General features: G+C 36.5%; 1 protein-coding gene and 1 long non-coding RNA gene across 3 annotated transcripts in view; both read right to left on the bottom strand.

The window, feature by feature from the left end:
* The window catches only part of LOC128510803 (protein phosphatase 1 regulatory subunit 12A), a 102,517-nt gene extending 90,075 nt beyond the window's left edge, over positions 1–12,442 (bottom strand). For both annotated transcript variants that reach the window (XM_053483321.1, XM_053483320.1), the window contains exons 1-4: positions 12,343–12,442; positions 12,119–12,221; positions 4,321–4,337; positions 4,037–4,157 (exon numbers count right to left, since the gene is read on the bottom strand). In XM_053483321.1, coding sequence (XP_053339296.1) covers positions 4,037–4,157; positions 4,321–4,337; positions 12,119–12,217 — 237 coding nt within the window. In that variant the 5' untranslated portion in view covers positions 12,218–12,221; positions 12,343–12,442. The remainder of the gene's footprint in view (positions 1–4,036; positions 4,158–4,320; positions 4,338–12,118; positions 12,222–12,342) is intronic.
* LOC128510807 (uncharacterized) lies at positions 7,215–7,662 on the bottom strand. Its single transcript, XR_008356136.1, has 3 exons — positions 7,587–7,662; positions 7,406–7,497; positions 7,215–7,276 (listed from the first exon to the last, which is right to left on the bottom strand). It is a non-coding gene; the product is annotated as an uncharacterized LOC128510807 (long non-coding RNA).
* Positions 12,443–20,363: the final 7,921 nt, after the last annotated feature.

Raw genomic sequence — 20,363 nt, 5'->3', positions numbered from 1 at the left:
TAAATCCACCAACTCTGATGCAGCTTAGTGGTAATTTTGCCTTGCTGATAAATGGAAACTTTTCAAGCAGCAATTTAATATTTATCTGGCTACTAGCGGTGCGGGTGGAGATGATAAAAAGCTTAAAGGATCCATAGGTTTTAATCTAATGGGTAAAGATCTTGGACATTTTTTAATAGCTTTCAACTCAATGAGGCAAATATAACACTGACTGCTCTAATGCAAAAATTTGGAGAATATTTTGTGCCAAGCAAGAATGTCACGTTTGAGAGATACAATTTTATCTCTGCTGACCAAAAAAATAGGACGGGTTTAGATCAGTACCTTGCTGAGTAATAAAGTCAATTTAAGTAAGACTTATAAATTTGGCGATTTGAGAGATTTGCTTGTGAGAGACTGTATCATCTGTTGGATCGCCCACAACAGAGAAAGACTATTACTGGAGCCAGCTCTGACATTGAACAAGGCTGTCAACATGTGTAGAGCTTCTGAAATAACTTGTGCATAAGCCACAGAACTGCAATAGGAAGGCGCAAAAGTGCAAGCAGTACAAAGAGGAGAGCAACACATAAAACAAAAAAAAGAGGAAAACCTCTTTAAAATTAGATGCAACAGATGCGGAGGAGTTCACATTCCAAGGTCATGCCCAGCATACTGTATGGAAAGATTTGAAACAGCTCTGGTAAAAACAATAATTTTGCCAAATGTTAAAAAGCTGGTGTTGCAAAAGAAAAGTACATAAAGTTAAAGAAGAAGAGATTTTTTTTTGTGTGGATTTGTTGCAGATCAGCACAATTGACAAAGCTGAATAGAGTGTACCACTAACAGTAAATTAATCAATAAAATAAAATAGACACTGGAGTACAAGTTAAACTTATATCTGTGAAAGCCTACAAAATACACTAAACAAAAATGAAGGTAAAATGTATCTGACTTTTGTTAGATGACCTGGTGAGGATGTGCCAGTTAAGTGAAGCTGCCTGGTGACTCAAAGCACAAAGAACAGGTGCTGAAAACACAAATGCTGAACGTGAAGTGTACAGCCAATCATAGGACTGACTACATGTGAGAGACGTGGCTTGATCAGAAAAGCATTTGTAGTGATGTCACAACACAAAAATGATGCAACTTCACTTATGGAGGAATATAAAGATGTGTTTAAAGGGCTTGGACGTATGCCTGGCGAGGATCAGGATAAGTATTAATGGCAGTGACTCCTATTGTACATCCATGTAGAAAAGTTCCCTTTGCTTTGCAAAGCAAAAAAGGCAGGGGCTGGCTACCATGGAAAAGATCAATGTTTAAAAAAAAAAAATTTATGAACCAACAGACTGGGTGAGTCATTGTAAAAAAATTTTTTAGCTTTGAGGATTTGTCTTTCTCGATAGATTTATAAAGTGTAAACATTTTAAGATGCCCACCGAGGAGGAGATCATGTCACAATTTGCTTGAGCTAGGTGGTTTGGTAAGCTTGACACATTATCTGGCTTTTGGCAAATAAAACTTGACAAAGAAGCAAAAAAAAAAAACTGTTTACCTTCTATACACCAGAAGGCAGGTACCGTTTTCTTCATTTTCCATATGGCATTTTGTCAGTGTCAGAAGTTTATCAAAAGACAATCCTCATGATCTTTGAGCGCCTACCAGGTGTAGAAACTATAATGGATGATATAATTATGTGGGGTTCCACCGGTCAGGAACATGATGCTTGGTTGGGGCATGTTCTAGATCTGATACGAAAGTCTAATTTAAAACTAGAAAGAAATTAGTTAGCAGCTAATAGCTTAGCTTGACTTTTGCTGTCTGAGGATGGAGTTAGACCAGATCAAAGAAAAACCTCAGCAATAGTCAACATAGAACAGCCCCAAAAGAGAAATTCCTTGGAATAATCACATACTTGGCCAAATTCATTCCACAGGTGTCCATACAGTCTGCTCTTTTCAGATGTCTCCTTAAGCAAAGGACTCAGTGGGTATGGTTTCATGAGCAGCTGGAATGCTTTCAAGATCTGAACGGCATCATCACAGAGCAGCCTGTGCTCAGATATTATGACTCGCAGAAGAACATTAGGGTATAAGCTGATGCCTTATGATATGGCTTCAGTGCAGTGCTGCTGCAGCAGCAATATGATAAGAGATGGCAGCCAATAGCATACGCATCACATGCTTTGATATATGTTGATAAAACTATGCACAAATAGAGAAAGAACTCTTGGCCAGCACATTTCTTGTGAAGGGTTTTATCAGTACGTGTATGGTCAGACGATTGAAGTAAAAAATGATCATAAGCCTCTTGTGTCTATAATGTCGAAATCCTTAAATTACTGTCCAAGGAGAATTCAGCGAATGCTCATCAAACTCCAAAATATGAAACCAGAAAATTCATGTTAGCAGCAGATACCCTCCTTTGACAAGCATAAAAATACAAACAAAGATAAATGCGCAAACATACAAGCATATGTTGGCAAGACATTGTCACAACTTAAATAGTTCATACTGAATCGCTGGCCAGAAAATAAAAGTGACTGTTCAAAGCAAATTCAAGATTACTGGGCATATAGGGCTAAGCTTTCAGTAGCAAATATCATCTTCAGAGGAAACAAGTTGTCATTCCAACATCAATTAGCAAAGACATGCTACAGAAAATTCACGATGGACATATACTGTATATGAGGAGAAATGTAAATGCAGAGCACGGGAGGTAATGTATTCGCCAAGGATAAACTACGACATCAGCCAGACTACAGCTTTATGCGAAATATATCTCACAGATAGGTCTAAGCAACAAGCAGAGCCACTTATGCCTCATCCAGCGCCCATACCAAAAGATTGGTGCAGACTTATTTGAGTGCAACAGTAAGAGTCATGGTGTAGTTACTGAATATTTATCCAACTGTCCAGAAATCGCAATGTTACAGGTCACGTCAAGTCAAGCCATCATTGCTTTCTTTAAAACAGTTTTGCAAGACATGAAGTTTCCTGCAAGGTTTCTTTTGATAACTGTCCTCAATTCTCTAATAGAGTTTAGCTCTTTTGCCAAAGAGTTTTTACTTCCAATGAGATTCAAACAGAGAGTGGTGCAACACTCAAGAGGAACACAGTGGACTTAAGACCACAACTGACAGTTGATAAAGCAGGTTCACAATCAAATGACTTTGGAGAGTCTCATATTGTCACTAGTGAACAAGATGACAACAGTGTTAAGGACACATACAGACTCACGTAAGTTAAAAGAGTTTATGGTATCTCCTGAGAATAGTTGCAGGCTGAAACATAATGTCAAGCCTCCTAAAAAGACTCATTGAAATTTGTTGGAAAAAAAGATGTGTTTACAGTATGAGAATGCACACTTGAAATGCAATTCTTGTGCTACTTACTAGTAATGCGCAGGTCGTCTGGTAACCCGCGGACCCCGGCAGGTAACCCGCGGGTCGGGTTGGGCCGGGTAAAGAAATTGTCACTTTATTTGCTTTGGTGTCACTTTATTGGGTTGGGGCGGGTCATTAAAAATTTAAAATAAATGTGATGTTATGTGTGAAAACATTTTTGTTCTGGTCTTGTATTGTTGCACAGCCAGAATGTAGAGCAGGTTCACAAAACATTAGTCACATTAATATGCTTCAGTATATATGCTGACCATGTGCTTAATTAAAGCTTGTGGTCATTGTGATCATAACAGTGTGTAAATAAAATTACATATTATATAGTTTTCCCATTTAAAGTTTAGATTGGTTTAGGATATTATATGATAAACCAAAATTTGCGGACATCTGACAATAACACCTGTCATTCTAAATGTATCCCCACTTTATGTTATACTAACTCTTCATCTGGGAAGGCTTTTCTCTAAATTTTGGAGTATAATTTCATTAGGATTAATAATTCATTAATTTTTATTTTAGATCAAGATTGTAACACTATAAATTGTGAAAGAAGTGCAAGCATGGTACATACGTTGGTATACATAAACACTTTTGAATCTTTATAAACCCAATCACACGAACAAGTAAATTCTACCTATTACTGTACTCACTGACCTTCTTGTAGTTCTTGCTGGCAAAGTCAGCTGACTTGTTTAGAGAATCCATTTCTTTACGTGGGTAGTAGCTGGTAGAACCAAGTGTTTCCAAAGGGCTTTCCACTTCACTGGCATCACTCCTGTAATAAAAAGGACAGAATTTTATTATTATTATTATTATTATTATTATTATAAGTAGCAGTAGTAGTAGTAGTATTTTACTTTTTTTTATAATAATATATTCATAATATTAATTAAAAAACAGCAAAGTATAATAAATAATTGCAAATAGAAAGTACATACCTAGACAATTTATCTTGCTGCAAAAGAAAATTAGGTACATAAGTAAGACAGTTAAAAGTTTTATTATTAACATATATATATATAATAAAAAATACATGAGTATTGCAAACTAATATTGTCATTGTATGAAACTGACGTATATAATTAATAGTCAGAAACACTGTACCTGAATTTACTATCTCATATTTCAATTTAATTAATAATTTCAGCTTTAAAAAAATAATTTAAATGCATTCAAATGTTTACATAACTGCCAGTGTCAAGAAAACTAAAACTAAAATGTAAGCTAGTTAAATCGGATATACATTATAATAAAACTGAAGTTGCAAATACAACAAATTGAGTAAAGTAAGAATAGGAATATAATTTGCAATACATGACCAAAACTCAATCAAATAAATATGTGCAAGCAAAAGTATAGATATGTAATAATGTGATGTTATAATGAACAATGTAATTGGCATAAGGATAGATGGCAGCAGCCATTATGATTGTCAGACATAAAAACATGATGTGCAGGGTGACCATGTCGATGACTGTTCATGTGCAAAATGTCCAGCAGTAAGAGATCAGTGCAAACAGGGTAAACATTTATACTTGAGCTTGTTCTGTTGCTTCCCCAGTTTGACTTGTATATGTGAAAAATGAAATTAGTCTGGGTGTTGCCTGTGTTCAAAGCCCAGATACAGTAACCTGCAGTGAGAAGGTCCTTCTCATTCTTCCTGTGTCCCCCTTCAGGAAGCAAAAACCATTTGGTGTGGATGAGATCTTTTACTACTTTCCTTTATATTCTTAGCTTCATGATATGAACGCCAAGGTCAACCCACTCTTTCTTTGTAATAATTTATCCACTTTATTGTCTTGCTTTCGTTCTGGAGGAAGTTCTAGCAGCAGTTCTCCAGGTTTTTAATTTCCTCTAGGTAGGTCTTCTCATTCCTGTCAGATAGAAGGCCCACCACAACAAACTTGGTTTGAAGATGGTAATGGCCATAATATGATAAATACAGTAGATGAATGGATGGATGGATAAATAAGATAGATAGATAGATAGATAGATAGATAGATAGATAGATAGATAGATAGATAGATAGATAGATAGATACTGTAATAGAATACTTTATTAATCCCATGGAAATTGTATTGTTACAGCAGCAAGTTCTCAAATTATACAAGAAGTAAGCAACAAGCTAAAATTGCAGTGAGAAAAAGGTAAAGTTAAAAAAGCTGTTGAACACTGTTAACAAATGAATGGTCATTAATGAGGTAAAAATGGTGTCAGATAATACAAATGTACAGTTTTCATGTACATGTGCATGATGATTGTATGCACACAAAAAAGAGACACTGTTTACACATAAAAGTGCATTAATGAGGTAAAAATGGTGTCAAATAATACAAATATACTGTTTCTATGTACAGTACACGTCTATGATAATTGTATATACAGACAGGCAGGGACAAAACAGTACATAAGGTTAACCGGAAAGTTGAAATAGTACTAGAGAGAATGAACTAGCAAGTTGAAATATTAAAAAAGACAGAATGAAATGAATGAAGGATGTATTATAGTGCAAATTAGACAATGTACATGAGGGTATTTATAATGGAGTCAGAGAAGGAAATCCTTCGCTTGATAGAGCAGAGTTATTGTCCAACTGAAAAGTTGGCAAAAAAGACCTGTAGATCTGAAGCATTCTTTTACTGAAAGTGCTCCACGCTTTAGCTAGTAGGCTGTGGAGGGAAAGTGAGGTGTTCTCCATTAGGGTTAAAAGTTTGTGTAGCATCCTTCTCTCCACTACCAACCTCAAACACTCCATGGGAGTGCTCAGTATTGAACTAGCTTTTTTGATGAGTTTGTTGAGCTTCTTAAGAGTCATTGCTTCTGATTCTGCTGCCTCAGCAGGTAGAACCAAAGAATATTGTACTTGATACAAGAGACTGATAAAAGATCTGCAACATTTTGCTGCACATATTACTGCATGAAAGAAGGTGTATCTGTACTAGGAAACTCCCGTATACACCACTGATTTTCGGAAGTATCTACAAGTACCACTGAGTGTATACATCAAATTCCACCAAGCTAGGATTCTTCTGTATTGATACCAATTCGGATGTATCTTGCAGAGGAATCCTTCCATGGTACAGCCATTTTTTGACATGGCAAATAATCCACTCAAGGATTTTGACAAGAGACATTCAAACCCAAAACCCCATTTGCATTTTACTCCTTTGCCCAACTCTGCTCTTCACTATTGGTTTCTTATCTCAACACTGATTGGTTGTTAAAACAAAAAGAAAAACTCTCAAAACCCTGACATCTATTGGGACATTACCCAGTCACTACTTTTTATTTAGCCCAGCCCAAGCCCTCCTAACTTAGTGACTTGATTGGTCATTGGGCAGGTATGTAGATAGACCCTATCCACCCCCCATACTATATATCCCCCACATCCTTTAAAAAATGACAATAGAATTGATTCAGAATTTTTGTATTAAAATCAAACCAAACACTAATAAATATACAAAGCAAAGTAAGAATAAGGGAAAAAAACATAAAATATGGAAAAAATGAATAAATGTGCATTAATTAAGGTGCAACTTAATTAAAAGCAATACTAAAACAATCATGCACCAGTGCCTGTTAGATGTCCAAATATATATGTACGTCTAGCTCTGTCCTATTAGATATTACACTCTGACGACATGGCACGCAATGGCATCCTCCTCATCGGACATCAGTTCCAGTATTGCAGTCTGCCACAGTTCTCTCTCTGCATCTGTTTGAACGACCCTACACCTCGACTCCAGCAACTGCAAAGCACACCATACGTAAACCCCTAAAAACACTCAAAAGATGTACCGAACTTAAAACATAGATGAATGTGTACACTTACTCATCTTTGTCGGTTTTTAGTCTTAATGAAGACTTTTCTGGCTGAGAAAAAGAGTATTTCCTCTGCAATGTTTAACATGTTGGTAAAAAAAAAAAAAAAAAAAATCAGATAAGTGACAGAAAAAATTCAAATTATTAGAGGGACAAAAATAAAGGGACATGAAAAAAATTACAATGACAATTTCTGATTACCCTTTATACACTCAGGGTCTGCATCTGCAAAAGTCATCCTTAATTCCTCCAGCAGATATGTCATAACTGCCTGATCATAAAGTAAACTTATTCTGTGTGGAAAGAGAGTAGTATTATTAATTACATTTAAAATGATTATGTAAAACCCCATACATAGCATGTAAAGAAACAACATTCTTACCCAGTTTGTGGATCGTATTTATGAGGGTTGTTTTCTGAATTATGGAGGCTCCTTACAGCTTCCTGTAATGTTGAAATTAAACCGCTTTAATACATACATTTGGAAACAACATTGTATGATTCCGACGTGAAAAACTTTTAAATATGCTGGACACCTACAACAATGCAAGTAACAAAAAAGTAGATGTGTAGCCAAATGCTTAGGCTAACTTGGCAAGGTATAATTTACTACTGTATTGTCAGGTAACATAAAGGTCAACTTACCGCAATGCCCACATTATGCACCCTGTTAGCTCTTTTATGCACATGGCTTGACTCTTCCTGCAGTCTTCTCTCATCAAATTTGCACTTAAATGCATCAAGACACTGGATAACCTCTTTGAGAATAGCAGTGTGTGCAGCTTGCTTCTCCCTCAAGCTGAAGAGACAAAGGCACATCATGGCTAATCCCCCCACCCGGCTATGATAAGAAGGACAGCACATCTTTCTGCTAGTCATACAAAAGGCCTTTACACCTTACAGCCATTACCTTTCCACTGCTAGCTGTGAGAATTCCTAAAAAGTTTCACCGATTCCAGTATACATCCACATACATGAGTTATCTGGTTGTTTCACAAAATTTCCTTTGCATTCTACCTTTCCAAGCACTCTGCCTCATAAATTTGGCAAACTTAAAGTTTAGCGATGATTCCTCATACCATATTTGTCCGGATACAGCTCTTTTTATGCAGTGATCGTTTACAAGTAAAAATTTATTTTAAAATAATAATAAAAAAAAAAACAATAAAAAAGATTTTATTGAAAAATGTTTATTTTGCAAATGTAGGGTTTTAGCTCTTGGTCAGAGGTGAATTGAATCTTTAAGGATTACACTTGAAGGTTACACTTCATCATCTATCTGTCCAGCGTTTAGCATGATTTAGTTTATCTTACCAATTTTGTTTATCACATGGCCACCGATGATGACACAAAATCTGGTATTTATCAATTATGAGCAAGGCTCATGGCTATTGCGCATGGTAGAAATCAGTTTGGATACGGAAGTTGTGGAGAACACAAGCTTTTGACCGTAATATAAAAGATACAGCAAATAAGTTGTTGTAACTGCAATTTAAGACCGTAATCTAAAAGATACAGCAAATAAGTTGTTGTAACTATAATTTAAGACCGTAAGCTACAAGATACAGCAAAGTTGTTGTAACCACAGTGGATTTATGCAAGAAAACTATAAGAACTGTTGAACTTTGATGTTAATAATAAAACAATAGACAAAGAATTCAACGGACGTTTGAGTCGTGAGTAACCAAGTATAACAAGAAGGATACACGTCAGAACTTGTAAATAATATGCCCGTACACCGATAATGAAGCTCTGGAGCTTCTTATGAGGGTTTCTTCGTTGCAGGACTTTGGAGTTCTGGCACAAAGTCTCGTTGAGAGTTCTTGAAGAGCAGATGACCCGGTTGCTTGGTGATGCAGTGAAAAGACGACGGTGAAAAGCGCCCACAAGAGCCAAAGCATAAGCAGCGAAAGAGTGGGCGGGCTTGCTTCCTTTAGACAACGTGACGTGAAGAGGCTGTTCGGACCTTGGGTTTTTGATCTTGCAGAGTCGGTCCATCCCACGGGTGATTGGTCTAATTAGATGTGGTTGCGAGGCTTAGCCACACCTCACGTGGTTTCTCCTTTTGTGCATACTTTAGCCTGATGTTTCGGCTGTCACATGGGGCCCATCCGGTTGGAGTTTTTTAAATATCTTTATAAAGTGTTTTGGCATGAACTCTGTTCATGCTACCAATTTTCTGTGTACACAAACGTTTTTTAAATAAAAAAAGATTTTGATTATTATCAATCATCCCGTATCTTGCACACTCGTTCATACCTTCATCTAATAAAAGGACTTTGTAAATGCTGATTACACTTTTTTGGTTACACAAATTATGGTCTCAGCGTGGCTCCAGACACAGAGGACTTCCTGTTCCAGGCTTGGTTAAGTTTCCCGTGGCTTTGTTTCACAGGCGCTGCTTGTGTTTGCAGATGAGACAAGGTAATCGGATGGTGCCATTCGGGTGGGAGAGGGGTTCTTGAACGCTCACTGTACTATGGCCTGTTGGCAAGCCTACACAAAACACTTGCAGACCAAGTTACTCGCAATCCAAGGTTCCACTGTATTATTTTTATTATTATTATTATTATTATTATTATTATTTCATATGTCGGAAAGATTAGGGTTACACATATAATACATTAAAAACAGAATGATCCGTGAATGATCAGTGTATATGCCTAGCAGTGCAGTTGCTTGGTATTTACATTTATGTCACTTGGCAGATGATCCTTGTATGTATAATTAACACATGTCATTTGAAGTATCTATTATTAAATACAACCTTTACTATTTCCCTATGTTATTGACCATCAGTCTAAAATGCCATTGGAAGTTTAAATAAAATAAAATAAAATAAAATAAAATAAAATTAAATTAAATTAAATTAGAGGACAGAGTCTTACATGTACTTTGACAGGTGATGGGGACAGTCAATTACTGCTACATAATCAAAGGTAACGTGGACAGTGTGGGTAATGGGGGTGTGCTTTCAGTGCTGGCTCATTTTAACCTTGCATCAACATATTAAATCTGATTCGAGCAGCTACAGGAAGCAAAGTAATGAGGTAGTGTGGTAGAATTTAAGAAGATTTGTGAATCTTCTTAAATTCTACCACACTATCAGTTTGCTTCCTGTAGCTGCTTGAATCAGATTTAATATGTCATGAAACTGCATTCTGGATTAGTTGCAGAGGTTGACCTGTGAGGAGCGAGTTGCAGTAGTCCAGGTTTAAATTGACAATGGAATAAACAAGCACCTGAGTGTCCTGTGTGGATAGAATTAGAAGAAAAGAACCAGAAGATATGAGCACATCACCCATATCTTATCTTCAGTTCTATTCACACTGTATTGGCTCTAAGTAAAATTTTGTATAGATTTTAAAATACTACTTTACATTTGAACTGGAAGTTAACTGGTGCTGAGTATCATTAATTCAGTTCAATTTAATTTCATTTGTATAGCGCTTTCAACAATTGTCATTGTCGCAAAGTAGCTTTACACAATTAAAAGAATTATTTAAGTTTGTATGGAATGTGAGTGTGCATGAATCAAAATGGTCCCTGGTGAGCAAGCTGAGGGCGACAATGGCAAGGAAAAACTCCCTGAAATGGTAATAAGAAGAAACTTTGAGAGGAACCAGACTCAACAGGAAACCCCTCTAAATTTGGGTGAAACAGAAAGCAGAAATTGATCTGCATTCATACTGTGTGTTAGGTGTGTTAGCCAGTTCAGCTATAACAGTTGATGTTAATTTATGTTAATATGGAGTCCAGGTCATTACACAGTAGTGATGACAATTAAAGCTGACAACAATCAGAAAGACTTTCCTAACAGCTTAATTTATGTGAATGCTAAGATATGTGATCATTTGAAAAGTTATCATACCTCAGTATTTATTTCTATTTATATTAATTATTTCATTTCTTTTGAAAGAAAGAAATGAAATCGATGGCACCAAGGCCATAATACTGTTGAAGTGCACCAGAATAAAAAAATTCCACTCTAAAATTTACTGATAGCCTTTCATTAGCACAGCGGCATGGCTGGTGGCTAACATTTACTGCAAAAAAAAAAAGTTTTGGAACCTCTACAAAGGGAACAGAAATGATAAACTGTGTAGGTATTGTGGGTCCTGTGATAACTGCTTGTGGGCCAACATGCTCACATCACACTGCGTGTTGCCACTTAAACACATAGCACCATATCTCTGTATGGCACAGGTCTGACAATTCAGCATCAGTGTCTGTAACGTAATGCTCTGCAAAAATGGAGTGAAGTAGAAAAAAAAAAATTTACTGTAGGATATAACTGAGTAAAAGTCATATATAACCCCAGGTACATTTACCCAAGTAAAGTATAGTTTCATAAAAATGTACTAAAGTACGGTAACAAAGTTAACATACTTCATTATATTGTAAGACTGGGCTCATTTCCCCAGCCTGAGTAAAGAAAGAAACGTCTACCTACAGTTTGTAAAGAGTTCATGTCTGTAGCATGTAGCGCTTTCTAAATCCAAAGTTTTTCCGATTTGTTTTTATGTAAAACACAACAAAACAAAAGACATTTTGAAATATTAAGTTATATAATGTCATGCAAATCGGATAATTGATACTCCACAATCACTAATAAAGCATCATAGAATTTGGATATATTTAAACAATAATACACTGCAAAATGTAAATCACTGATGACCTTTATTATTACCTTTTTCTTTATTTTTAATTTTTTTTTTTTATCATTAGTCAAAACAAACCAGTTCCAAACTCTGTTAAAGAGCAGATGCAATTGCTGGAAGATGGCGATCTATATAAATAATATAATCACATTACTAAATATATTATTGACACTTTATAATACACAGAAGACAATTATTTCCACTTTTCTGATAAAGACTCAAAAAGATGTAAACATGCACAACTCATTCTTACTCTGAAGCTTTTGTTCCCAGAGGATGAGGAGGATGCCAACTCTAAAACAGATTTCCTAGTGCAGGATGACAGATCCTTGTTGCGCAAGTAGGATGACATCTCTCTAAAATGATAACAAGGATAATCAGTGGCATAAAGAAAACAGTTGCCAAAATTACTTAAACAGTTACAGGAGGATTTTACATTAACAGCTGTGTGCCATAGAGAAATATAAAAGAAATAACCTAGTAGAATTGTTGCCTCTATCTTGTCCCTGCTTAAACTGTCCAGCTCTGAGTGCTTGTTTCTTGTTCCTGTGCAATCAACATTATCTTCACTCTCAGAATTTCCTTCTGTTTATTGCTCTCTCTCTCTCTCTCTCTCTCATATGCACATACATCTCTAAAAAAGGACTGGAATTTGTTGGCTTCACAAGTGAGAAAGCTCCATCCTTTACTTTGGCAGCATACGATATTATCAAGACCAAAAACTAAACAAACTTCCTCTTTTGGTATCTCTTTACATATGTTATGTAGTCAGCTCTGTTCTCTATCTGCTGCTCTGACAGTCTGCTTTATTTTCATGCAGACCTTTTAGGAAAGGACTATTAGTGCACAATTATAAACAGCTAACAGAACAGAACTATAAACAAACACTATCATAGATTTTCATTTAGTCTCAGACATTATAGCACACACAAATTCACATTAACAAAGGGATTTTACAATATTCTGTTTTGGTGAAGATTAATAATTTATGCAAAGGAGAAAAACGTATTATGTAACAGTTAAACATTAGTGGCTAATAATTCAAATTAATGATAACATATTATATTTTATTTAGAGGCGACCAATACTTTATGTTTGTAACCAGCATAAGCCAGACTGTTACATCCAGGTCTGTGAAATTTAGCCCTCTGTGGATTCTGGCCTTACATTTAAGAGATGTGCACTGGTACATTTCATTTAGAGAAATGTCATATGTAAACAAACACTTCAAATTTCTAGTCTGTGATGTTCTATCCAAAAAAATATGTGTGTAGACAGCATGATGGCATAGTGGTTAGTACTGTGGCCTTTCACCTCCAGGGTCTGTGTGCGTGGAGTTTTCTCCAGGTTCTCTGGTTTCCGTTTGGTGATGCTAACCAGTGTTGGGCGACGTTACTTTTTAAAGTAACTAATTACATCACAAAATTACTGTCTTTAAAAAGTAATCAGTTACAATACAGCGTTACTTTCTGATAAAATTAACTAGTTAGAGTACTTTTCCATTGCAGAAAATAAAAACTCCTTTGTGATTTATTATGCATGTTGTTTTAGTCAAGATCTTTATAATTATTCTACCATTATCAGTCCGCGAAGTTTGGCCCATAATCTGTTAACGACTAATTCCTCAATTTCACCTACGTGGTTTTGTGTAGTGGCCATAAGTACGATCATCATCTTGGCGCTGTGATTAGGTTTCCATCTTTCCTTGTGTCGGTCCTCGCATAGTCAAACCGCATAGGTGAGATAGGGGTATAAAGCACATATATTAGGGGTATAAAACCATAAAACAATATTAGCATGTTGCTAGTGTGATGTTAACTATATTAGCATGTTGCTAGCAACATCAGTAGCATGTCACTGTCATGATGCTAGCATGATTTATATGTTGCGAAGCGAGCACTACTATTGTTATCTCACAGGCTTCTTTTTTCTTCTTTTTCTTCTTCCGTTTCTTCTTCCGTATGAAAGTTTGGCGCTAACTAGTCCCGCACCACTTGTCGTAGACCCATGAATGAGGTGTCAAATCATGCACCTTATTCCAGAATGGGGTGCTATGACTTTTCTAATAGGCGAGTGGCAATTAACATACAATGCTAAATTCCATAGCAATTTTGAAATTGAATTTAACTGTGAAAACCACTGTCGTAGAGACACGAGGAAGGCATCATTTAACTCAAACACCCAACCAGTCTTTTGCATTTATCATCATGCTTATAAGCCACGCCCCCTAGCATGGTGTTAGCATGATGCTAACACGATTAGCATTTTGCTAGCATGATGCTAACGATATTAGCATTTTGCTAGCATGATGCTAACGATATTAGCATGTTGCTAGCATTATGCTAATTATATCAGCACATTGCTAACATGATGCTAATGATATTAGCATATTAGCATGTTGCTAGCATTATGCTAACTTTAGTAGCATTTCGCTAATAACATGTAGAATGTTCCTAGCATGATGCTAGTGTAATTAGCATGACGTTTAGCTGAATAGCATGTTGCTAGCATTATGCTAACTATATTAGCATTGTGCACTAAACATGATTAGCATGTTGCTAGCATGGTGTTAAGATGATTAGCATGTTGCTAGAATGATGCTAGCTATATTAGCATGTTGCTAGCAACATAATGAAAAAGTCACTAACATGATGCTAAGATCCCATTGTCATAGAGATATTGGGGCCCGAGTTTTGCCACAGCGGGCACCACTCACATTTTCTTCAGGAAATGTACCTCTCTAGTTATTATTATTCTTCCATACAAAAGTTAGCACGTAACTAGTCCCATACTGTTTGTCATAGAACATACCCCGCACAAGGGTTTTACCCCTGGGACACAACAGGTGCACAAATTTACCCCATTGACTTAGGGTAAGTGCCAAGCCACTTCCTAGCAACAAAAGAGTACCGTAGCGACTATTTTGCAAGACATTTATCCCTGCATCAGAACGTTGACTAGACATGTTTGTTTTGTTTTTTGACTGCCAGCAATACTGACATTGGATTCATGCAAGCAAGATACTAAACATGTAAGCGTTTTGCTAGCAACATATTAACTATATTAGTGTTAGGCTAGCAATGTGCTAATGATGTTGCTTGCAACATGCTAATCATGTTAGCGTTATGCTAGAAACATGCTAGGGATGTTGGTAGCAACATGCCAATGATGGTAGTGTCATGGATCATTGTGACACTGTCAGGCCATCCTCATTCAGGAATGTAAATGAGGTAGGGGTATTTACCTCAAGCAACCAATCAGTCTTTCGCAATTATCATGATGCTCATAAGCTACGCTCCTAGCAACCATTTAGAGCACCCTAGCAACTCAAACCAATGAAGGATTATCTTCACAACAGTATATCATAGAGACATGGGGATTGGTTTATATCAGTCATAGTCCATAGAAGGCTTTTCTTCATTAGCAGGTGCCAAGCCACTCCCTAGCAACAAAACAGAGTACCTTCGCAATCATTTTGCAAGACATATATCTGCTCCAAACATTAAATACAGATGTCAGTTAGCAACAGGCTAATCATGTTGGCATTATGCTAGCGACATGTTAATGATGTTGCTAGCAATAGACTTATCATGCTAGCATCATGGTAGCGAAATGCTAATCACATTGGAGTCATACTAGCAACATGTTAAACGTGTTAGTGTCGGGCTAATCATGTTAGCATCATGCTAACAACATGCTAATGATGTTGCTAGCTACATGCTAATATAGTTAACACAATGCTTGTGACATGCTTATCGTGTTAGCATCATGCTAGCAACATGCTAATCATGCTAGTATCATGTAAGCAACATGCTACTGATGTTGCTAGGAACAAGCTAATTATGTTGGCATCATGCCGGCAGCATGTTAATCCTTTTAAAGTCTTCCTAAGAACATGCTAATCATGCTAGCATTATGTTAGCAACATGCTAATCATATTAGCATCATGATAGTGATATGCTAATCATTTATTAGCATGCTAGCAACAGATAATTATGTTAGCATCATGTTAGCAACTAATCAGTCTCTCAGGGTCATTATGAAGCTTTCAAGCCACACCCCAGCAACCACTTAAGAGCACCGATCCCATAGATTGGGATCCCATAAAATGAAATTTAAGGAATGTCTGTACTGTGCAGAACTATTAAATCCAAAATTTTTATTTGTATAGTGATTTTAACATTTGTCATTTGTCGCAAAGCAGCTTTACACTATCAAAAGAAATTATAAAAGGATGTATGAAATGTGAATGTGTATGAAGACTACCCTTTACACATATGTGCAAACGAGTAAGGCTGTATGACTATGAGTTGTGTAACTAAAGTTTGCACTTATGATTGGCTGAGCAATATTGTGTCACAGCCCGGAGACGGCGTGCACTTGCGCTTCTGAGTGGCTGAGCAATGTGGTGACACAGCCCGAAGACGGCCTATACTTTTCATAATTCTCCTGAGGTGAGTAGCATTGGTTTTAACTGCTGTCTGAAGTGAGTAGTTTTGGTTTATATTTTTTACTTCTTCTACTTGTGATAGGTGTGTGTTAGTGAGCACAATAACAATAATAATAATAATAACAATAATAATATTAATAGCAACTAGTTTTTACATCTTCATACTATTTGGCTTCGCCTTTTTCTGCGCTTTTTGGAGAACGCGCGAGTTTCTTCGTCTAAAAACAACAAACATAAATAGATGATGTGGTAAAAAAGGGACTATTAATAAAACGATTAATAAAAAAGATTTAAATCACTCAATACACAACCCATGATGCTTATGCTATTTTTTATTAATTACTTAATTAATTAAACAATTTATTGCAATATTTTTCACGACATCCTTAATAATCCTTAAAGACACAGTAACATCACAATTTATCTATACCGCTCGTTGTAGGTACGGTATACAAGTGCGGGCTACAGTATGTACACTATTTTACATTACGGTGTATTTTATCTATTTCCGTTTAATACACTGGTAGATAATATTTTGCTGCAAAGTAAAGCTTAAAATTTTACTTCTGCTTGGGTTTGTTTTCGTTATATTTTTCTGATAGTCAAAAATTGGCATAACAAATTGATTAATGGCGCATAATATCTGGAACAAATATCTGTCCATATGGATCAGTATTTCTTTAGTCATTTAACCAGCATAACGTCTTCCCCATTAAAGATCTGATGGGGCATTAATCACTAATAACAACGGTGAATAGATGCGGCAGCAGAGACAGATTAAATCCCCATAAACATTCACACTTGAAAACAATACTAACAGAACTAAACAGTTCCAGAGGGTTAGCGCCTGTTATCAGGACAGGAATCACCTACAGGATAGTACTGTATTTTTTACTGCTTATATATTTTTGCCAAAGTTTCATTTGGTTTCACGCGATTTCATGTGTTACTGTATTTGTGTGTGTAAGAGAGAGAGAGAAAGAGAGAAAGAGAGAGAGAGCACGCATGTGTGAGAGAGGGCTTATATTGTGATTTGTCCAAAGTTACTAAAGCCTGGCTTACTACTACTTTAAATATATATATAAACATTAATATAAAAACAATCGACCATTATTGTCAGGGTCAAGTTTACGGGGCTTCTCAGTCTTTCGTTAATTTTACTTCTAACCCAAAACCAATGTGGCTTATTACAGATGCACTGTTTTATTAGACATGGCTGTTTTGTAATGTTCAGCAAAATAAACATCGTCTACGGTTCGAATATACTGTGAACGTCTCAAAGTTACGTCTCTTCAGATCCTTCTGCACTAAATGTTATCGTGGTGTAAATTATTAACGTATTGATGTATTTCACTTGCGGACAAAATAGACCATGTCTAGTAACGAAATTAACAAATTTGTCACTACTCTTCTCTTATGCAGCACGGCTAAAAAGATAATATAAATTGCACCAATCCTGCCATGATGCTACCCTGCCCCTACACAACACTGGCTGGGAAGATGAACTCAGACTTTACAAAACTTACTATTATTTCTTGAGATGAAATTAAGCTCGGATGAAGAGAACAGAAATGAACTCCACTCTGTGCAATATCTAAGTAAAGTGTAACTGGAGCAGTCACAAAATGCCCCCCCGTCTAACTCTAATTAGGAAAAGCTCACAGACACCAAACCTGCAGCACTTTGGTGTAATTTTTCCTATCTTTTTAGCCTTGTTGCATAAGAGAAAAATAGTGACAAATTCATTACTTTTAATAACGTGATGTTTGATTAGATGTATCATTTTTAAGTTTGATAGTGTCAATTTTAGAGTGCGTTTTAGGGTATAACACACCTCTGAACGTCTTTTGTCTTGTAAATGATTATTCTCATTCACCTTCCAATCCCCCACAGCGCGCACACTCTCTAACTGTTGCTATTTGTTGGGGCACTTGGTTGCCTGTTTTTGTATCGTTGTAGCGAAAGTTTCGCGTTTGTATCAGCGTTTAAATTACATAGCTTTTTCATTTATACAATAATAATATTAATAGCAACTATTTTTTTTTACATCTTTATACTATTTGGCTCCGCCTTTTTCTGCGCTTTTTGGAGACGCGCGAGTTTCTTTATCTAAAACAACAAACGGAATTCAGCTCCAAACAACTAAACTCCAATTCCGGTTCTTCACATGCCCAACAGGTTTGCTCTCCTCAGTGATGCACCCACTGGTTAGTAAAAATAACTTTATAGAGGTGTTTAAATTAGTGAAGGCGATGTCCGTTGGAGTAATATGCTCTCAATGAGACGTGGCGACATAGCTTACAGCAGGTTATGGTCGCTGAACCGCTGGATGTTCAGGTGGTGCTTTCTTGCAGTATAGCTCATAGTTTCAGAAGAGGCCTAGTTAATTGGTGACAATCCAGAGCCCAGGCCAGAGAGCAGACAGACAAGCTAAACCAACGGTCTGCTAGCTGAGTCGTCACTCAGGGTTTATATTATATTGTTTATTATATTGTGTCTGTTCCCCTGGCTAATTATTATTATTATTATTAGCCCGACTCTTTGACTATTTAAAACAAAGTCGTCTCCCATTTTTTGCCCACTGAAGTTGTTGGTTCAAGTAAATGTATTTTTAAATACCCAAACAATTCCCCAACAATTAAAACACGCACACATGATTTTAAAAATAAATTTTATTCTTCTAAAACTAGTCAAAGGTAAAACAGTAATTTGTATAAAACAGATGAATACATGTTGTATTTTTGCTTAAAGGTCATTAAAATACCCGGATAACACCAGCTGCTTATCAGTCTCTATCTGGTCCTTTTATATTAAAATATAAATTTTAAAAATAATTTTATATATAATTTTAAAATAACTGGAACAGTTTAATTCTTTGTTTCCTCCCTAAAGTATCAGCCATTTTGCAATTCTATGTTCAGAATATAGACCTGACCAAACATCATTCTAAAGCTGTTGCACTGTGACGTCATTCCTACTACAGCTCCCTCAAACAGCTTGTTCAGGCTCCTCCAGTAGCTCCAAAAGGCCAGCCGTCACCCGTCTGACCCCATCCTCCACAGCGGAGCTCTGCTTAAAGAGAACAGGAGAATTTAGTGAAGACAAAGATAAATAAACTTTACAGAATATCTAGTTGTAATAAATATAAAAGATATTAGTAAACCTACACCACAGAGTGTGTAAAATATTGTTTTAGGAATTCTGGAATGTAAATAAACTGCCTAACTGTGCTAATGTTAACCATTGAACTTTGTTAGCGTTAGCCACTGTCTGTCTGTATTATCGTCTGTTAAATATATAAAAATAACCGAGAATTTACTTAATGCGCTTTTCATACCAATAAGTTAATCAATATAACACTCGTATATAAGCATTAGTTCATCTCTGAAGCCAAACTATAACTTACTGAGTAATAAAGAACACTCCTTAACTGATAAACACTTCAGAGTTTTTATCCAGCTCGTTTGCTAAGCACTTGCGCTACCACGCAAACTTGTGGTAAAATTGAGAAAAATATAAACCTGGTTATGAGCATTGAATGGGCGTGTTAACTGGGAAATCTTGACACGCCTTTCTCGCAGGAAAAGGAGGGGGGATTACGCCGTCCATAAGGCATCCGCACGCCATTCACACGGTCGCGGCTATTTGATGTGGCTCCATCTGTAGGTTCTACTTTAGTAGTACATGCTGGAGCTAATGATATACGCCTTCATCAGTCAGAGGTTAGTAAAAGTAACTTTACAGAGGTGTTTAAATTGCAAAGGCAATGTCCGATGACATAATATGCTCTGGTCCCATCCCAATGAGACGTGGCGACATAGCTTACAGCAGGTTATGGTCGCTGAACCGCTAAATGTCCAGGTGGTGCTCACAAAATAATGTGGGCTTCATAGATAATTGGAAGACCTTTGAGGGCAAAGCTGGCCTGTTAGGGCAGTGTCCATCCCACTCGAGAAGGTGCTGCTCTTATTTCTTGTAGTATAGCTCATAGTCTCAGAAGAGGCCTAGTTAATCTGTGACAATCCAGAGCCCAGGCCAGGGAGCAGAC

This window comes from Clarias gariepinus, chromosome 22 (assembly GCF_024256425.1).
Source record: "Clarias gariepinus isolate MV-2021 ecotype Netherlands chromosome 22, CGAR_prim_01v2, whole genome shotgun sequence".
Lineage (NCBI taxonomy): Eukaryota > Metazoa > Chordata > Actinopteri > Siluriformes > Clariidae > Clarias > Clarias gariepinus.
The sequence above is the reverse complement of the archived record's forward strand: the minus strand, read 5'-3'. Positions and strand labels throughout refer to the sequence as shown.